The sequence below is a fragment of the Serinus canaria genome, chromosome 2 (genome assembly GCF_022539315.1).
Source record: "Serinus canaria isolate serCan28SL12 chromosome 2, serCan2020, whole genome shotgun sequence".
Lineage (NCBI taxonomy): Eukaryota > Metazoa > Chordata > Aves > Passeriformes > Fringillidae > Serinus > Serinus canaria.
The window spans coordinates 2,341,576-2,359,446 of record NC_066315.1 but is presented as its reverse complement, the minus strand read 5'-3'; the positions used below and the strand labels follow the sequence as shown (position 1 = coordinate 2,359,446).

Below are 17,871 nucleotides of genomic sequence, written 5' to 3'. Positions count from 1 at the left end.
CAAGAAGCTCAAGCTGTGCTGCCCCAGAGGCAACAGAGTGACTCCAGTAGAACCCAACAAACCCCACCCACCACTTCACCCGCAGGGCTCCAACCAGGAATGATGCATTTCTTAGAAAATACAGGAGATATTCTCAAATTTTCATGCAAATCATGATGTGGCAAAAAGCTGCCTGGATTTGGATCCCCTGCACAAAGATGATACAAACCAACACGAGACCAGTGCAAGTTTCATGAAACTTTTTATTCAACAAGTATTTAATTATGATTCTGCCAAGATGATCGAATGAACAGCAAGGCATAAAAAACATGAAATAGTTAAGAGATTTTATTCTAATAGCTTTAATTACAGTGCTTGTTTGTCAAAATGAAAACTGAAAACAAGTATACAAAACAGTTGATTACTAGTTGTGTATTGAAAGCAATAAAGGTTTCCACAACACTAAATAAACCAGTTCTGATAGTTCCTCGAGTTAAAGTTTAACAGCTCCAGCTTCTTCAGTGTTTATCAAAATACAAAAGAAAAGTAAAGAGGTCTTTTTTTTATTTTTCTGATGGCAAATCTGAACCTTGCAGTATGAGGGATGCCAAGGGTTTTCACACATATACAGATATGGGATTGTTCCAAAATGGGATTGAATACTTGCAGAGTGGAATGACTCTCCAAACTCTCATGCTTTTTGTTGTTTTTCCCTAGACACTATACATAGATGTTTGGTGTTTTTCATGGCAATTCTTACGTTAAGTACAGTACTTTCTGCCTATAGAGCTTAGGACTAGGACAGGCTGTGCTTCCTGTGGAAAGGTTTTGCCTTCTGGAGTGGTTTAAGCACAAGAAAAGTACAAAACACTTTTTGACAAATATGACAGGCTAAAAATGTCGACTTCTGGAAATGATTCAAGTTCAATGGAAACGAGAAATCTCACCTGAACCAAAAGTCAGATGTTTAGCATGAGTCTGCAAAGCTCATCTAAACCAGGCCCAGCAAATCTTTGAACGGTTGTGAACGAAGATGAGCACAGACTACGAGCTACAGACAGAACCAGAGATCTACTACTTATGATCTGTTCATTAAGCAGATGAAGCTAATTGGGTGTCAGTCATTGCTTCACCCTTTCAAAAGAATCAAGAGTCACCACGTTAGAGCTGGAGCAGCAGAAGCGATGTCAAACGTTTGTGTGTTTTAAGTGTTTTTACTTTTCCTTGTCTATTTAAAAAAATACAGAATTCAGGTTAAAAACCAACCACCAAAATGGATCTCACAGATCTCACAACCCAACCAAGATCGAATCCAGCTCTATGCACAAGGACCACTGGCAACCCTTACGTTATTAACCCACTGAATTCCCTTCCAGGTACTAAACAGTGACTCGATTCTTTACAATAAAAAAGCTGAGTAATATTGCATAGGAGTACCAGAAACTGCCTCATTGGAAACAAAAACTATTTACATTAAATAAGAAACCTAACTGTTTTCAGGCTTGTATTTGCCACATTTACAGCATGATGCAATATATACTGTGACAAAAAAGAAATGAAAACAGCTTCCGGCACTCAATACCACAAAGTAGCACAGTTTGCCACATTAGAGTAAAGCGAAGGGCGAGTAGGAGGAGATAAGAGGGAGGGTGGAAAAAGAGGGAAGAGGAAGGTTTATGGTTTCATTTCTGGTTTCTGAGCTGATTGGACAACCAGTCCAGTCCTTCATAGAGACCGTCTCCACTAGTGGCACAGGTGGCCTGGATGTACCAGTTCCTGTGACGAAGGGAATGCAGTCCGAGTTTGTCTGTGATTTCTGCTGCATTCATGGCGTTGGGCAGGTCCTGAGGGAAGCAACAACAGTCATTCCCACTCCTCCAGCACCAGCTTGAAAGCAAAGAGCTCTCAGAACTTCTCTTTCAGACAACCCCAGTGGATTACTGTGATATTCAAGCTATTTCCCCAACATTGACAAAAGCCTCAAAGCTTTAGCAACCCAATCTAAGTCAACATGATGGAATATTTGAATATTATCCAGCCATTCCCCCAGTGCTGACACTGCTCACAATTCCAAGCCCACATTTCAAAATTATTGAAGTACAATGAAAATTGTGTGAGAAGGACCTTAGGACTCCCAAAAACACCTGGAAGGCAAATGACTGCTGACACCTGACTGTTCATCCAAGGTATTTTAAGGAACTACAACTTTGTAAAACCTGCCTCAAATTCTAATGTATTCTCTGTGTGTTGCTTCAAGTGAATTAAAAGTCCCAGTTTGTAAAATCAACTCGTGTTTCCACTCAGGAGTTTCCTTTCTGTGACTGTGGGTATGATTTAAGATCAACTTTTACCACTCAGTACTACTCTGCTGAGCACAGCTTCTTTAGAGCCCACCTTTCCTGCTCCTGGACAAGCCTTGTGGCACTTCCACCCTTCCCAGCTCAGTGGAGCAGGATGTCATTCCCTCTTTACATTTCCTGGTCACATTTCAGGCCCTTGACATTTGGGGTTAAGCTGCCAAGGCCTCCACAAGCAATAAAAGGCAGAACTCTCAGCTAACTCTGAGAGCCCAGATCAGCACAAGCACATTCAAGAGCTTCCACCAACACCAGCAGTGCCCTCAAACAGCCTAAATGAGGAATTCAAGGAGGTTCTGCCATTCCAGCATCTAAAGGAAGTTTGGGCAGGTGCTGTAATTCAGCCATGTGAACTTTAAAAATCAAACTGGTTTTCACCAAAACTGAAAATCTCTTAGCCAAGACTCTTTAGAAGGATGCTCCTTTCAGATGAGAATTTAATCTACGGTTTTCTCCCTTCAACATACCTGAATGGCCATTTACTCTGAGTTATTTATCATCACACTGAAAATATGAAAACCAAGGTCAACATTTGGCACTCACAAGGATGTTGCAAGTTTTCAAGGGTTCAGACAGAACAGACACCTTTCTTGGGCATACCTGTTTGTTAGCAAACACTAATAAAACAGCATCTCTGAGCTCATCTTCTGCCAACATTCTCATAAGCTCTTCTCTGGCCTCGTTCACACGTTCTCTGTCATTGCTGTCAACCACAAAAATCAGACCTAGAAATAAGCAAACAAAAATAAACACAAACTTGAAGTCTCACTTTGAGAGAAGGTCTGTTCTTGCTGAAAGTTGGTGAAAACCGGTCTTGGTTTGCATTTGTTTTTGCATCTTGGGTACTCTTTCTACAAAACCACTTGGCATTTTCCAGGGAGCAGCAGCTCCTGAAGTGCTGTGACAGGACTCAAAGACAGGCACATGAAAGAGGCCCAGCAGTGACACAAGTGACAAACTCCCAGTTCTTGGGGCTGCAGAGCTTTAGGTAAAGACTCTGCTTTGAAGTGAGGGCAGAGCTGTGATGCTGACAGAAGAAAAAACAAACTCCTGAACTCGCTCTGAGTCAGAAGGACAAGGAAGACTGGTTTGTGGAATTCTTCCCATCCCTCTTTGAACCTGCAGCAGCTTAAGAGAGAAAAGCCAGAGCAGCACACAAACACACCTTTGGAATAACAAATATTTCCACTCCCCTCCACAAATGAACTCAGTGAAGAAGCCAGAAAGCTCTCTCAGACTCTGGGGAGCTGGGAGTGAGGAGTGTGGGCTCACCTTGTGTGTTCTGGAAGTAGTGGCGCCACAGGGGTCTGATCTTGTCCTGGCCGCCCACGTCCCACACCGTGAAGCTGATGTTCTTGTATTCTACTGTTTCCACATTGAAACCTGAACAAGAGATGGGGGCACAAATCTCACTTCAGCACAACTGGCCTGTTGTACTTAGCAGGTCACACTCTCAGACTGTGATAATTTTTAAAAGTTCACTTAAAATTGGAGTTTAAACCAGCAGAATCCTGTGCTGAAGCTCTCAAAGCAAAACCAGCTTGTCCTGCTCCCACCATCAACCCAATGAACAAATCTAATTGCTACCTGAGCAGTTACAAAAAACAAATTATGTTGCCTTAAAAAAAAAACCCTAATGAACAAATAAAAAACCCTCAAACAACCCCCCCAACATATAAACAAAAAAAATCAATCCCAAAGAAAAAAACTCCCAAAGAAACAAACAACCCCAAACAACCAACTCCCAAACAAACAAACAAAAAAACAACCCCAAACAAAAAAAACCCCAAAGGAACAAAAAAAAAAAAAAACAAAAAAACCCCAAAGGACCCAAAAATTAAACCCAAAAGGAACCAAAAAAAAAAAAAAACCAAAAAAAAAACCCCAAAGAAACAAAAGCAAACAAAAAAAGCAAAACCCAAAAGGAACCAAAAATAAACCCAAAAGGAACCAAAAAATAAACCCAAAGGAACCAAAAAATAAACCCAAAAGGAACCAAAAATTAAACTTCAAAGGGACAAAAAAAAAAAAAAAACACCCTCCTGCAACCAAACCAAAAAAGCCCCCCCAACCTCCCCCAGGTTTTAAGAACTGCAAACCTCAATACCTTCCAATAAAAAGAGAAAAAAAAAGGTGAATCCTCTCTACTCAGTCTGACTGACATGATGCCACAACAACTGGGAGACAAATTGTCTTTCTGTGGCCCACAAGGCTCATTCCCCAAGTGACTGGTGGAGGGAGGGGAGTGAGAAAAGAGTCACAATCTCCTCCCATGGCAGAATATTTGGCTGTGCCACCTTCACACCACAGATTTAACAAGTTTGTTCTAACAGACAAGTCACTTAAATCAGCTGAGACCCAAATCTCCAAGCCATCAGTTAGAGAAACACAAAACTCTTACCTATAGTAGGAATAGTAGTTACTATTTCACCAAGTTTAAGTTTGTACAAAATAGTTGTCTTTCCTGCAGCATCCAGGCCAACCATTAGAATACGCATTTCTTTTTTGCCAAAAAGGCCTTTGAAGAGGTTAGCAAAAATATTTCCCATGGTTCAGATATGTTCTCACTGGCCAGTGAAGTCTGGAAGAAAAAAGATCAGAGTATCACTCATGAGTTACCAACACTTGTGTTCTGACCACAACATAAAAAAACCACAAAAAACCCCAAAGTAAGAGATTATGTGAATCGTTTATAGACACCCCAGCCACCACTGAACATTTTCCCCATACTGAAGCAACACAAAGATAACCAGATGTGCCAAAGCTCAGTGCTCATGAAATGACTCAGCTTTAAGCGCTTGAAATGCTCTTTCAGAGATTTTAGCATTGATTTTAGCTGTTCTCAAACTTTTGCTTGCAAAATTCATGCAGCTGACCACTTCAGGTACTTTGTTCCCCACTGTTATGGGATAGTTTATCTGCAGAAAAGTGTCACCATTAAAGAAGCTTTTCCCAATTGACCTGCAGATAACACATTTTTGCTTAGCACAGCAATAGCTGGTCCTTCTTTTGGGAAGGAATCTCTGAGTACAGCTTGGATTCTCTCCTACTCAGAACAGTTTCCTTCCTCTCCATCCCTGAGGAAATGGCTGAGGACAGCACATAAACACAGAGCAGTTACTTTCATTAACAGTGGAGGGAGACCTTCTGCACAAACAAACCCACATTTAATCAGAGTTAACTCTGGAGAATTAACAGCCACATTAAAGGAGCCCGTTCAGAGATGAGCACTTCCTTCCCAGCCAACACTCCTGCCTGGGTGATTGAAGTGATTCACGTCAGCAGGAGCTTCCTGTTTGGGAGCTGCAGGAGCTGCCACTGCACTCCAGCCTCTGACACCTCCCTGTGCCCCTGGGACCTGACCCACCCCATCACAAATCCCCCCCTTCCCACACCTACTCCTGCAGTTCACAGCAGAAATCCCAGCAGAACTATTGCTGTGCTCATACACGGCAGGAGAAAGCAGCCTGGGAGCTTCACAGACACTGCACAGGGACAATTCACACCCTGCCCGATGCTGGCTACAGAAGCTCTCAGGTGTCAGTTTAAGAAAAGACAGAACCCAACTGAAAATTCAAGTTTCAGACCAGATGCACCAACAGCCAATACATTCAAAGCATGAGTTTCCTGTAAACCAAACCAAATTTAAAGCATAACACGAAGCTTGAATCATCTCTGGAAATATTCTGCATTTCACGAGGAAGCTGAACCTGAAGCAAAACTCTCCCTAGAAAGAGAACAGAGTATCTATACAGAATATCTATTCTATTTATCTTTACAGAATATCTATTTAAGAACACTGAAGCAAGATTTGGATTGACAAGCACAGCACACCACAAAAGCCTTTTCCCACTCTGTCCAGGGATGTCCTGGTCGTGTCTGAAGCCTGGCTTCCCCACTCTGCACTGGAGAGGGCTCAGCAGTTCCGTCCTCTTTAGGAAGCTTTGCTGGATACAATTTTTAACCCAAAAGTTAAACTGTAACATTAACCAAACCACGTGTCTAAGCACGCCCAGCTCCAGAGGGAAGTTCAGAGTCCACTCCAGGGCTCCGGCAGGACGTCAATCCCCACACACCAACTCGCTGAAGTAACCGAGTCAAAGATTTGTTTATTTTATATGACTGATCTTTAAAACTCAACTCCTCTACAAACCAGACTGGGGATTACAACCAAAGGGGAGGTTTCAAAGTTCTATTATTCCACCATTTCCTTCTGTATTTCTGCAACACGACCATGGATATTCCACTCCCACTGGAATATAGGAAGGCTATATAAACAGGAAGGTTAATTAGGAAGCAGAGAAAACAGTTTTGCTGCAGTCCCCATTTCTCCACAGCAGGAAACCTCCCATCCCAGCCCACAGCACAGCTCCCAGTGGCCTGGAGGGCAGGGAGGCTGTAAAGCTTCCCTTTGTCTGGCTGCTCATGCCACCTCTATCTCCTGCTTCATCTGGAAAGCAGCAGCCAGGGCTGAACTGTGACCTTTTACCAGAGCTCACAGAAACTGCCTGCAAGAACTTTCACAGCAAGAGAACCTTAGAAGCCTGCACAAAGAATGCCTTTCTTTGGTGTGCACACGTTTAAAAGCATAATGGGTTATCAAATGCTTGGTCTGATCACAGTAATTAGTAAAAAGAGGAAAATCCTATCATTTACATCCAGGACAGCTTTCCACACACTGGAGAAGTCCAGGCTGCTGAACAAGTTGCTGGTACTTGGCACTAACAGCAGTGAATCCCATTAGATCCTTGTTTTCCTGGCAGCTATTTCCAGGTCAAGCCTGCCCTTTGCCATTGAAGCTGCTTTTATACCACCATCCTCCCTATTTTTACTTTTTGTGAAGATTAAGAAGTTAAGATCTATTTAAGCACTTGGTTTCCATTTCCCCTCTTGCTCTCTTCCACATCCCTCCTATCCAAGCCAAGCCTGTAACTTTATTTGGTACTTCAGGGTAGGTGGCATTACAAAAAGTCACATTTATTTTTATAGGCAGCACAGTATAGTTTACAGCCCACTCCTGCAAGAAAAGAAGTGTTTACAAGTTGACTAAAAAGTAGCTGAATCCTTGCTGTCTAAAAGAAGAAAAAAACAGGAGAAATCCATCTGCAGAGCTCCCACAAACTGTTTTGGTTCCCATCAGGGTTTTGTTGGATGGTGCTGGGGCACGGTCCTGTCCTCCCCAGGGCTGGGACCATCCCCTGAGCAGAAGTTCCTCACACAGGGAGGAACTTCCCACAGGAAGGAACTCACACTCCATGGTCTGTACTGCACCCTGCTCTCCCTGCACTGCCACAGGAACTGCCTGGGTTAACTCAGCTCAGCTGAGGGATCACGGGACTGCTCCCTCTGCACCCGGGACTCAGCTCTAATTCCCATCCCAGCCCATTACTTGCACCATGAGCACATGCACAGCTTGAAAAGCCTTCCATTTCCTCGAATATTTAACAAAACTCCCTGTTGTCTTTCAGGCATTATCACCCCTTGTCTCACCAAAACCTGACCTGTATTCCTTACCCAAGTTTAACTTCCTCCTTCCCTCCACCCGAATGCTGTCAGTAATTGCCACACCGATCGTTTCAGGAGCACAAGTTGGATAAAATTCCTGAAAACATAAAAGACTACGGCTTGTGAGCTGCTTGTAGTGCTTGAGCACATCTTCAAAAGAGGGATCCATCAGGCTAAGTGGGAAGATTTGAGTATGAAAGGGAACGATTTGAATAAACAGCACAGACTATTTTCACAGAGCTCCGTGTGTATTTCCCCTCAGCACAACTCCAGCTTCTGGAATCGGCAGCTCAGCACCCCTGAGCAGAGCCAGAGCACCCCAGCACTGAGGTGTCTGTCTGTCTGTCCCTGCCCATGCAGTCCTACAGCACTTTAACACACTGCACTCCACCTGAGCAGCGCTAAAAACCCGTCAGGCAGGTTCGCTGAGGTACAATGTGCCATCGGTAAACAGCAGCGCTGACGTTCAATGGGGAAGCTGCAGTTTCGTTTCATGAAACAAAAGTATTTTCAGCTGCCCGTTTTCGAGTAAGTGATACATTCAGATGAGCCATTAGGAGAACAGGCAGCCTTTACAGGCAGCCTTTTGCAGAGAGGAGTTAAAAATGAATGAGTGTCTGCAATAGCAGCAGCCCGTGGTTGTTAAAGTGATATGGCTCAGGAGGAAGAAGAACAATCTGCTTTTATTAATTGTAGGTGGTTAGAATAAGAGCTCTGAGGAGCATCTCAAGGCCAAAGAGCACTAAACACTTCATCACGCTGCAGAATTTTATATTTAAATGTACATTAATGCATGTAAACATCGTTTCATTCAGGCTGGTATCATGACAAATCCAATCTGCTGCTTGACCTCCAAACCCCTTGGGTGAGCCTGGTGAACAACCCCACAGGTGTATGACCAGAAGGGTGTGCAGCCATCAGAGAGATCAAAACACACTGAAATTCCCACAGAACTTCACCTTTCCACCTCTGGAAAAGTTCTTTTTGGCCACATAGAGATCAAACTTCCCTGAGACAGAAATGGTGTTTCATTTAAGTTTACACAATTTCTTTAAACACACCAGAAACAAAATGAGAGGCCAAGGCAGAGGATGCCAAATGCATTCTTGAGTCCAACTATACTGCAGTATGAAATTCATTTATTTCACTTCTACAGACAGCACTTACCACATGAGGCTCCCACAGTGAATAAATAAGGCTCCAAACTCTGCAAGTGTTAAAATCAAGCCGGCTGGGCCCATCATTTTGGCAATCTGAAAATCCCAGCAGCCATGAACACGGCAGGGGGTTGGAACCAGTGGAGCTTTAAGGTCCCTTCCAACCCAAACCATTCCAGGATTTTATGTTTCTGATAAGATCAAGTTCAAGCCTCTGTTCCTCTCCTGCCCATCAGGCTGGGACAGAGATTACAGAGGGCATTTGCTGTCTCTGGGATATTTGCTGTTCCTCTCCCTGGGATGTTCCTATCCCGTTTAAATGCCCATTTCAAGGAGAGATAAACACCAATGGCACACTGAGCTACACAGCTTCAATCAGACAAATACTGAACACAGGTAAAACCCCAACAGCTGAAGGTTTACAAAAAGCTCCTTCCTGCACCTTGTTCCATTAGCCCGGGCACCCTGGCAAGTGAAACTGGCCTGTTTACAAAAGCAATGGATGCACTACCAAAATTCCATCTCAATTTAAAGGAAAATCCACTGGACATTGGCCCAAGCTTTAGCTCCATGTCTAAAACAATTAGAAAAGCACCAAATCCATAATTCCTAACCAGGTATTAACACACTGGTTCTATCAGTTACAGGGGAATAAAAGTGGATCAATTTGTTATTTACCAGAAATATTGATTGAAATTCAGCCAGTTGTCACTAGTTGGCCTGGACTAAGATTCTTTCTCATTTACAGCATTCTAGAATGTTTTAAATTAAATTATCAGGAGAAGCAAAATATTCACACAAGAAATCACCAAACCAATATGCAAATAAAAGGTGAGAATACATTTGTTTTAAAACCCATGCAACTCCAACAGCTGTTACTGATGTAACATGCAAGAACAACTGCAAATAATTTAAAATGCAAATCTAACCCGACAGCTTGTTATTAACAATATAAAGTGTGATTTAAAGGAGAATGTGAGAAGAGATCCAACAAGAATAGAACACTGCTAAAATTCAGGTTTAATGTACAGCCCCAATGTTTCACACCCCCACTCAGCAGGGAACAGCACTGGTGTGTTCTCTTGAACTTGAAATCATTTCTTTACAGATTAAAGTGTTCTGTTACAGCAAATTTTGGAAACACCTCTTTATATATAGCCAGGGTGGCCCAATACTATTCCAGTACAGTTACATTCAACTATTTTTAGAAACTGTTTACTGCCCTTCCACATCTGCTAACCTGAGAGATGAAATCTATCAACTCAAACCCTTCAATTCTTAGAGGGGGCCTTGAAACTGAAATTTAGCTGAGATAATTTGGATTTGAGCTCTTTGGGCCATATCAGTATCAGGAGGCATGGATTACGTGTACCATGTGAGAGCAGCCAACAGGCAGGCCTGGCCCTTTGTTCACCAGGTGATTCATTATCCTGCACAAACAGCACTGCAATGAAGGCCATGGCAACAACATCTTCCCAGAGCTCTTCATTAATATTAGTCCTAACTCCTTGATAATTTTAACCATTAGAACCAGAGGAGTGTTAACTGTGGAGATCAACACTGAGCACTGGCACCATTTCCTCCTAGCTCACACTGGGGGTGCTTCTGCCAAGTTTGGCATGGAAAAAGTGTCCTGAAGGATCATACCCTGCTTATTTGAGGGGAAAAGCAGTGAAGTCAGAGATACAGAACTGTGCTGGCATCTAAATAGGAACTGCTGGATTTGGCCACCAAAGGCTTGCAAACTAAAAAGGGCTCCAAAAGCACTGTGCATGTCTAAGGCAGATGGAGCACAAGCCAAGCACAGCTGAGACTCCATGTGAGAGGAAATCTCCTTGTCCAGCACCTTTGTTTAACCCAAGGAGGTTCAACACCCCCCTGTCTACACATCTTACCCAGACAGGACATTTCCCACGTGCTGGAACATTCTCTTGGGAGCACTGGGCTTGGAGTGGCAGAAAACAGAAAATAATTTCATTTACAAGATCAAAACAAGGACAAAAGAGGGAAAAGTTGCTTTTGGGGCCATGCCTATTTCTCAGCCATGAGAAAAGTGACTCCTAAAATAACAGCCAGAACAAAAAGAGTCAGTATCAGGGTGGGTTGCTTGACTTGATGATACTCAAACCCCAAATCAGAATTATTCCCTTATTTTCACCTTCAGGCAGGGAAAGCAAACTGCTGCTGTTTCACAACAAAACCTCCAACAATTTAAAGATTTATACCCTTGAAAGCACACAAACCAACCCAGAGGAGACACAGGTGAGTGAGTTTCCTCACCCTTTCACCCAATGCAATTATTCCTACAGGGAAAGCAGCCCAACAGGCCCTCCAGCACTGCAGACAGGTTTGTAGCAGAAAAAATCAGTGGCATCAAAACAACACCAAAAATTTTCCTTAAAATCTGAACACCCATTGGCTTGACCACACCATCCCAAAAAAACTCATTTCCTCTCAAACCACGACACTTTCAGAGAACCCCTTTATCCATAAGACTGTGCTCCTATTTTATTCCACTATAAACCCCATGAAGAAAAGCAAAATAAAATATCTGGGCTGAAAAATACCTTTAAAGGGTAAGCTGATAGGTGAAAAGCACAGAGGGAGCTGCATCCATGCCCTCCCTGCTCAGGAAATATTGTGGTGCCATAAATGGAAGTTGTGAACCCCAAAAATGGCCTGTGACTTTCTGCTCACCAGTTCAGCACTGGGTACACCAGTGTGAGAACTGGTGGGTACAAAGAATTTCTGTTCACTTAAGCAGTGCACAGTTGAGGTGGTTTTAATGTTTTTGAGGCTGAATTGTTCCTGAACTCAAAATCTCCAATTTTAAGCCAAATATCCTGTTATTCATTCCTGGGAACTGGGCACTAAGTCAACATTTACACTCCTAGTAGAAATGGCAAGAACTCACAGGAGAGCTCCATCCAGCAATGAAATTGGCTTTTGGTTTGGGGGAAATGTCAAAGCAGAGCCTCTGAGTTGTGAGGCAGAGAAGTGGGTGAACAAGAGCTGTTAGACAGGAGGGTTTTATTAGAACTGAAACATCAGCAGAAGCTCCACCACAGCCCCTCCGACGTTTGCTGCGTTAAAAATAAGGAATAAAATCGGATACTCGCAAGCAGAAAGGAAAAAATGCTGAATTACATAGAAAAAAAACAGCTGCTGTAGTAGGAAGCTGATTCTGAACTTCTTTACTCATCAGTTAAAGAAAGGGAATGGCTGAGGACGGCGCCAGCTCTAGCACAAGCTCTGTAGCATTCCAGGAGCAGAACTTCCAAGAGATTTCTAAATAAAGAATCAGAACTATTCCTTTTCAGATAAAGTTAGCTCACGTTCACCAAATTTATCCACTGTAAAGCAAGCTGGATGCTTGGGAAGGCTGCTGAAATCCGTAAGAATTCTTGCTTGAAAGGCCATCTTTAAAAAGAAGAGGTTGTTTTAGAAAGAAAAGCCTCTGGGACTTGTAAAGGTGGTTCTTGAAATTTCACCACTGCCATTTCAGCTGCAATCCTGGGTTCTGAGCTTTTCCTCCTCCCACCAATTCATGTCATCAATGGCTCAGCTGATAATTATCTGTAGAAAGGCTCCTGCTGGAAGCAGCTGGAGCCCAGCACAGTTTGGTGAATTCCCAGGAGCAGAATCCAGCCCCGACTCCCACACACGTTAGGTTTGCCTCGAAAAGCTGTGCCTGGTCCTCCCCCCACTTGGTCAGCATGACTAACACTCACAGGGAACTCGGTGCACAGCTCCTGCCAGGCCCTTCCACATTCCAACTATTTCACAACCGAGGAAATGCTCCGAGAAACCGATCTGAGCTCCTCAGACCGACCATTTACACCCAGGGCTTTGACTTTTAACAGCATTTACATCACAAACACAAAGCTCTTCTGAGGGGAGAGCGGCTCTGCTTGAGCCATTTTAATTCCTGATGCTCCATCACAGGAAGCACCAACGAACTTGGCAAAGCTGTGCAGTTGGAGTTGCAGAGGTTCAATCGAGGTGAGTTTCCTCACCCTTTCACCCAATGCAATTATTCCAACAGGGAAAGCAGCCCAACAGGGCCCTCCTGCACTGCAGACGTGTTTGGAGCAGAGAAAAATCAGTGGCATCAAAACAACGCCAAAAACTTTCCTTTCAGAGAACCCCTGTATCCATAAGGCTGTGTTCCTATTTTATTCCATTATAAACCCCATGAATAAAGCAAAATAGCAATCCTCCACTTCAGCCACACTTCCTTTTTTTTCTCCCCCCCAGGAGCGCTCCAAATCAGCAGCAAAAATAGCAATAAAGATTGCTGAATGACCTTGGAAAAATCCACTTTGCCTCGGTTTCTCCTCCTGGAAAATAAGGTTAATGGAATACCCTGCAAAGGAGTGCTGCGAGCCTCGCAAGACAAAGCTCAAAGTATTCAATAAATACTGGGAATTTTAGTTATTGACAAAGCTACGATTTCAACACCAGACCTCTGGCCAGGACTCTAATCAACCTGCGGAATTTGCTTTGGCAGGAGCAGAGCGGCAAAGCCACAAGGTCAATGTCAACCACAACAACATTTGGGGCAGTTTTATGGCCCGGCAGAGTTTTGGTCTCGCTGTGCTGGGGCAGAGCCGGGCTATCACTTCATCACACCGAGCTTTATCAGCCCCGAAGTATCACGTTCGCCTCGCACAGAGCCCCGATGGAGTATTTTCAGACAGAATATAATATCCTCCCACCGGGAGCCGCTGGGCCAAGGAAAGCTGATCTCCCACACCACCAAACCCCAGGCGATGGATGGCAAACAAGAGTTGTTTGCTCCACGATAAAGCTCAACTGCTCTGCCCAGCAAAAAAACACCAACTCAGCAGCCAAGGGCTTACAGAGAATCAACCTCTGCCCCACGGGCTTCCTCCGAGGCTCCTTTCCCCCACCTCACGAGGGTTTCGGGGGGAGAGGACAAGGCGGAAATGCCTCTCCTTCCTCGGAGCCGTCCGCGGGCGGGGCAGGGGCCGGAATGAGCGAGTTTGGGGAAGGGAGGACAAACCCATCCCGTCTAATGCCATCGCTAGAGGGAGCGGAGCGGGGCCTTGTGCAGCTGCTGCCGAGCTGGAGCGATTCCCCTTTCCCAGCCCTGCCTATCTCAGCCCTTCCCACCCCATCCCACCCACAAGCAGGGAAGCGAAAGGCCCGACCCCCCCCCTCCCGGCCCCAAAGCCGTGCAGGGGGGGACGGATGGGGCAGCGCCGCTCCCGGAGGCCTCTGGTTCCGGTGAGGGAAAAGGAATGAGTAGGGATAAGATGGAGCGAGAAGGAATTGAATGAGGAGGAAAGGGGACGAAGGAACAGCCCGGCCCCGCTGCCTCGGCGCCCGCCGCGCCTAAGCGCCAAGGCCGCGGGATGCGGGCGGGGGCGCGGCGCGGCCGGCCAGAGGGGGATAAGAGGCTCGAAAGGAGGGAAGAAGAAGGTATCGGCAAACCCACCGGCGTCGTCGGGAGCCGCGGGCCGTGGGTCTGGCTGCGCTCGGAGGGTCCCGCTCGGAGCCCGCTCGCCCCGGCCGCGATCCGCCCTGGAGCACAAGATGGCGGCGCGATGCGGCCACGTCAGTGCCCGCCCCGCGCGAGGCACCACGGGGAAGCGAGGAGGGAGCGGGGGGCGTGGCTCCGCCGAGGGGGCGTGGCCAAGGCGGGCTGCCGCAGGGCCGGGCTGCTCGGGGGGCGCGGCGTAGAGACGCAGTGGGCGTGGTCACAGCGGGAGTGACAGCTCCGTGAGACCAGGGGGCGTGGCCACAACGGGAGAAGTTCCAGTACGGCGCGGGGGCGTGGCCTGAGGGTTGGCCACGCCTCCTCTGCAGCGCGTGAGGGGAGCGGGAGCGGGGCCGGGATCCTGAGGGAATCGGGGATGGGATGGGATCAATGGGATCAATGGGATGGGGTTCGTGGGGACCGTGCCTGCCCTTCATGCACAGCTCCCCTTCCTCTGCACTCTGCCCTCCCCTTTCCGTGCACCGTTCTCCTTTTCCTGCGCTATTCTCGCTTCCCTTCGCCGTTCTTTCCCCGTCCCCCTTTCCCTGCAGCGCTCCGTCACCTTCTCTGCACCATTCCTCCCCTTTCCCTGCACCATTCCTGGCCTTTCCCTGCTCTGTTCTCACTTCCCTGCACCCTGTCCCCTTCCCTGCCCCGTTCCCCTTACCTGCAGCATTCCTCCACCTTCTCTGCACCATTCCTTCCCTCTTCCCTGCACTGTTCCTCTCATCCCTTCATCACTCCCCCTTTCCCTGCACCTTTCTCCTTTTCCTGTTCCCACTTCCCTTCACCATTCTTTCCTTGTTCCCTGCCCCATTCCCCCTTTCCCTGCCCCATTCCCCCTTTCCCTGCCCCATTCCCCCTTTCCCTGCCCCATTCCTTACACCTTTCCCTATTCCCTTCCCTATTCCCAAAGCAGCCAAAGATCCTCTCTGAGCTCTCCCACCCTGGCTGCTGCTCCAGCCTTTCTGTGCCTCAGTTTCCCCACACAGGGAAAATTCCTTTTAATTTTTTTTTTTTTTTTACCTAAGCAGGAAAAATTCCCTAATTTTCATTATTTGAACTAATATTAATTCGTTTTACCTTACCCAGCACAGAGGGAACAGGTCAGCACAGCAGTAGCTTAACTCCACATGCAAAGGAAATAATTCACATGGTTCCAAAGCTCAAGAGGTCGGCGTAGAAACAGCTGTGCACAATAAATTTAGGTTTATCTCCTTTCTGTTTTGGGTTAACTTTGAGCTAAATCGAGGCTGTGTGCTGTCCCTGGCTAAATACTAAATCCTTTGTTAAGGGGAAGTTTGGAAACGCAGCAGGAAGCCACCAAAACTGCTTATTTCCAGATTTCCCCCTGATGCTCATAGGAAATGAGTACCTCAAAGACCCCCATTCCCTGTGCAAAGGGGCTGAAATCACCCAGCATTACACAGAAGGCAGACAGGCAGATGGGAGTGAGCCCAAAAGCTTCTTTTCCTAAAAAAAATTGGGTCACACTCAAGAGAGATGGCAGCAACAGGGCTGAGAAGTGCCAGGAGGGAGCCTGGGCAGGAGGCAAGATCATCCCTGGGCTTCTTCCAGGGAGGCACCAACCCCGGGCAGAGCAGGTTCAAATTAGTATTGTTATTTCGCTTTAAAAAGCCCCTAAATTGCATTAAATCTCCTCAAAGGGTCCCTCAGCAGCACCAGCACTGATGGGCTGAGAAAGTGACAGCAAGGACAGGCTGAAAAATCAAATGAATCCTGTTTTCCTGCCCTGTGGAAGCTGAGCTGGCTGAAATGGGGGCCTCAGGAAGAGGAGAACTGTTCCAGGGCACAGCTTGGTGCCCACCTCGATGCCCAGGCACGGCCAGCTCCCACTGGGATCACAGATGTCCCTGTCCCCTGGTGCAGCCCTGGCTTTGGGACCTGTTTGGGACACAGCAGCCTCCAGGACCTGCTGTAAGAGAGCCTGAGTTGAACCAAAAATACCCAGCGAGATTTAGGGAGAAAAAGGAGATTTTGCACTTGCTCAGGGCTCCTGGGGAGGATCTGCCTCTGTCCTTGCTGGATATTTTGGGTGAGCCCTGAGGCAGGAGCTGAGCTGGGTGCCTCTGTGTGTCTGTGACAGGAGGAAGCTGCTTCCAAGTCAACAGCAAAAACCCCAAATTTCTCCCCATGCCCAAAGCCCCTCCTGGGCCCAGCTGAGCTGAGCAGCCCCTGTTTCACAGCCCTGTCTCCATGCCCAGGCAGTGAACCAGATCAGGGCTGCTCTGAGTTAAAAATAACCCTTCTCTCCTTTGCTTTGCCTTTTCTTTTTTTCTTTTTTTTTTTTTTTCCCTTTTGCTTTATTTTTAACCCAGAGCAACTCCTCCTTTTAGCTCACTCAGGGGAGAAGATGCTCAACCCCACCACCCCACTGGGGTGAAAATCCAGGCACAGAGCAACCCAGGGGAGGTTATTTCATATTGTCACCCATGGCACATCACCAGGGAGATCTGATCTCATTATCCTCATCCTCTGGAGACCTGAGTGGACACCGAGCTCGAGGTCTCATCCCTCTGATTCATCCCTGTGCTGCAGCTGGAACCCTCTGCCCTGTGACTCACAGCATTAGTGGAAAGAAAAGAGGCCTCAGTTTCTTTTTCAGCTGAGGGAGCAGAAGTGCCCCTTTGCTTCCTCCATCCTAAGAAAAAAACCCCATGTGGGAGAAGGACAAAACAGGGCAGCTCAGCTCATTTTCTGGGTGCTCCCAGGGTTCCAGAAAACCCCTTGGCTTTTCCTGGATGGCCCCTTTGGAGCTGGAGAGTTTTCCTCCCTGCTGGGAGCCTCTGATGACAAATCTGCAGCTGAACTACACACCCTGTTCTCACTGCCCTTTTGATTAAAAAAAAAAATAAAAAATAAAGAAGTGTTTGTGCAAGGCGATTTCTGAGGTTATAAAAATATCACTTGGAGCCTCAAAGCACTTCCCAGGATGTGCTTCTCCTTCTGCATCTTCCCCCAGGGAAAATCACCACAGGCTGGATTGGCTCTTGCTTCAGGGTCCCCCAAAATAATCTTTTCTCCAAAGTGTGGGCAAGCTGTCTTTATTGAGAAGATTTTTGCTGAGAATATTTGGGATAAAGGGGTGGTGGAGACCCCTGAGCAGGTGGCGGTGATGTCCAAGCATTAATTCCCTCCTGATGCTGATGGAAAAGTAGTTTTGGGGTGGAGATCCATCCAAAAAGGGTGGAAGGGGCTGAAGGACTGAGGGCCCAGCATTGCTTCATTTTCTGCTGCTCTGGAGCTCTGCTGTGGGGTTGAGGATTTCTTGCTGAGAATATTTGGGATAAAGGGGTGGTGGAGACCCCTGAGCAGGTGGCAGCGATGTCCAAGCATTAAATCTCTTCTG

At 46.3% G+C, this 17,871-nt stretch overlaps 1 protein-coding gene across 1 annotated transcript; it reads right to left on the bottom strand.

Moving 5' to 3' along the window:
• Positions 1 to 224: 224 nt before the first annotated feature.
• On the bottom strand, positions 225 to 14,612 carry ARF1 (ADP ribosylation factor 1). The gene is made up of 5 exons (XM_009085751.4): positions 14,460 to 14,612; positions 4,738 to 4,917; positions 3,609 to 3,719; positions 2,937 to 3,061; positions 225 to 1,823 (listed from the first exon to the last, which is right to left on the bottom strand). The coding sequence occupies exons 2-5, from the start codon at positions 4,883 to 4,885 to the stop codon at positions 1,662 to 1,664; spliced, it is 546 nt and encodes a 181-aa protein (XP_009083999.1). The 5' UTR covers positions 4,886 to 4,917; positions 14,460 to 14,612; the 3' UTR covers positions 225 to 1,661.
• Between the last annotated feature and the right edge of the window lie 3,259 nt (positions 14,613 to 17,871).

Excerpts from the sequence above, each read along its gene's own strand:
- ARF1 (XM_009085751.4), bottom strand. The coding sequence starts at position 4,885 with ATGGGAAATATTTTTGCTAACCTCTTCAAAGGCCTTTTTGGCAAAAAA. Across the intron at positions 3,720-4,737 it reads AACTACTATTCCTACTATAG|GTTTCAATGTGGAAACAGTA; the intron begins GTAAGAGTTTTG and ends TCTCTTGTTCAG. Across the intron at positions 1,824-2,936 it reads TAGTGTTTGCTAACAAACAG|GACCTGCCCAACGCCATGAA; the intron begins GTATGCCCAAGA and ends TGCTTCCCTCAG.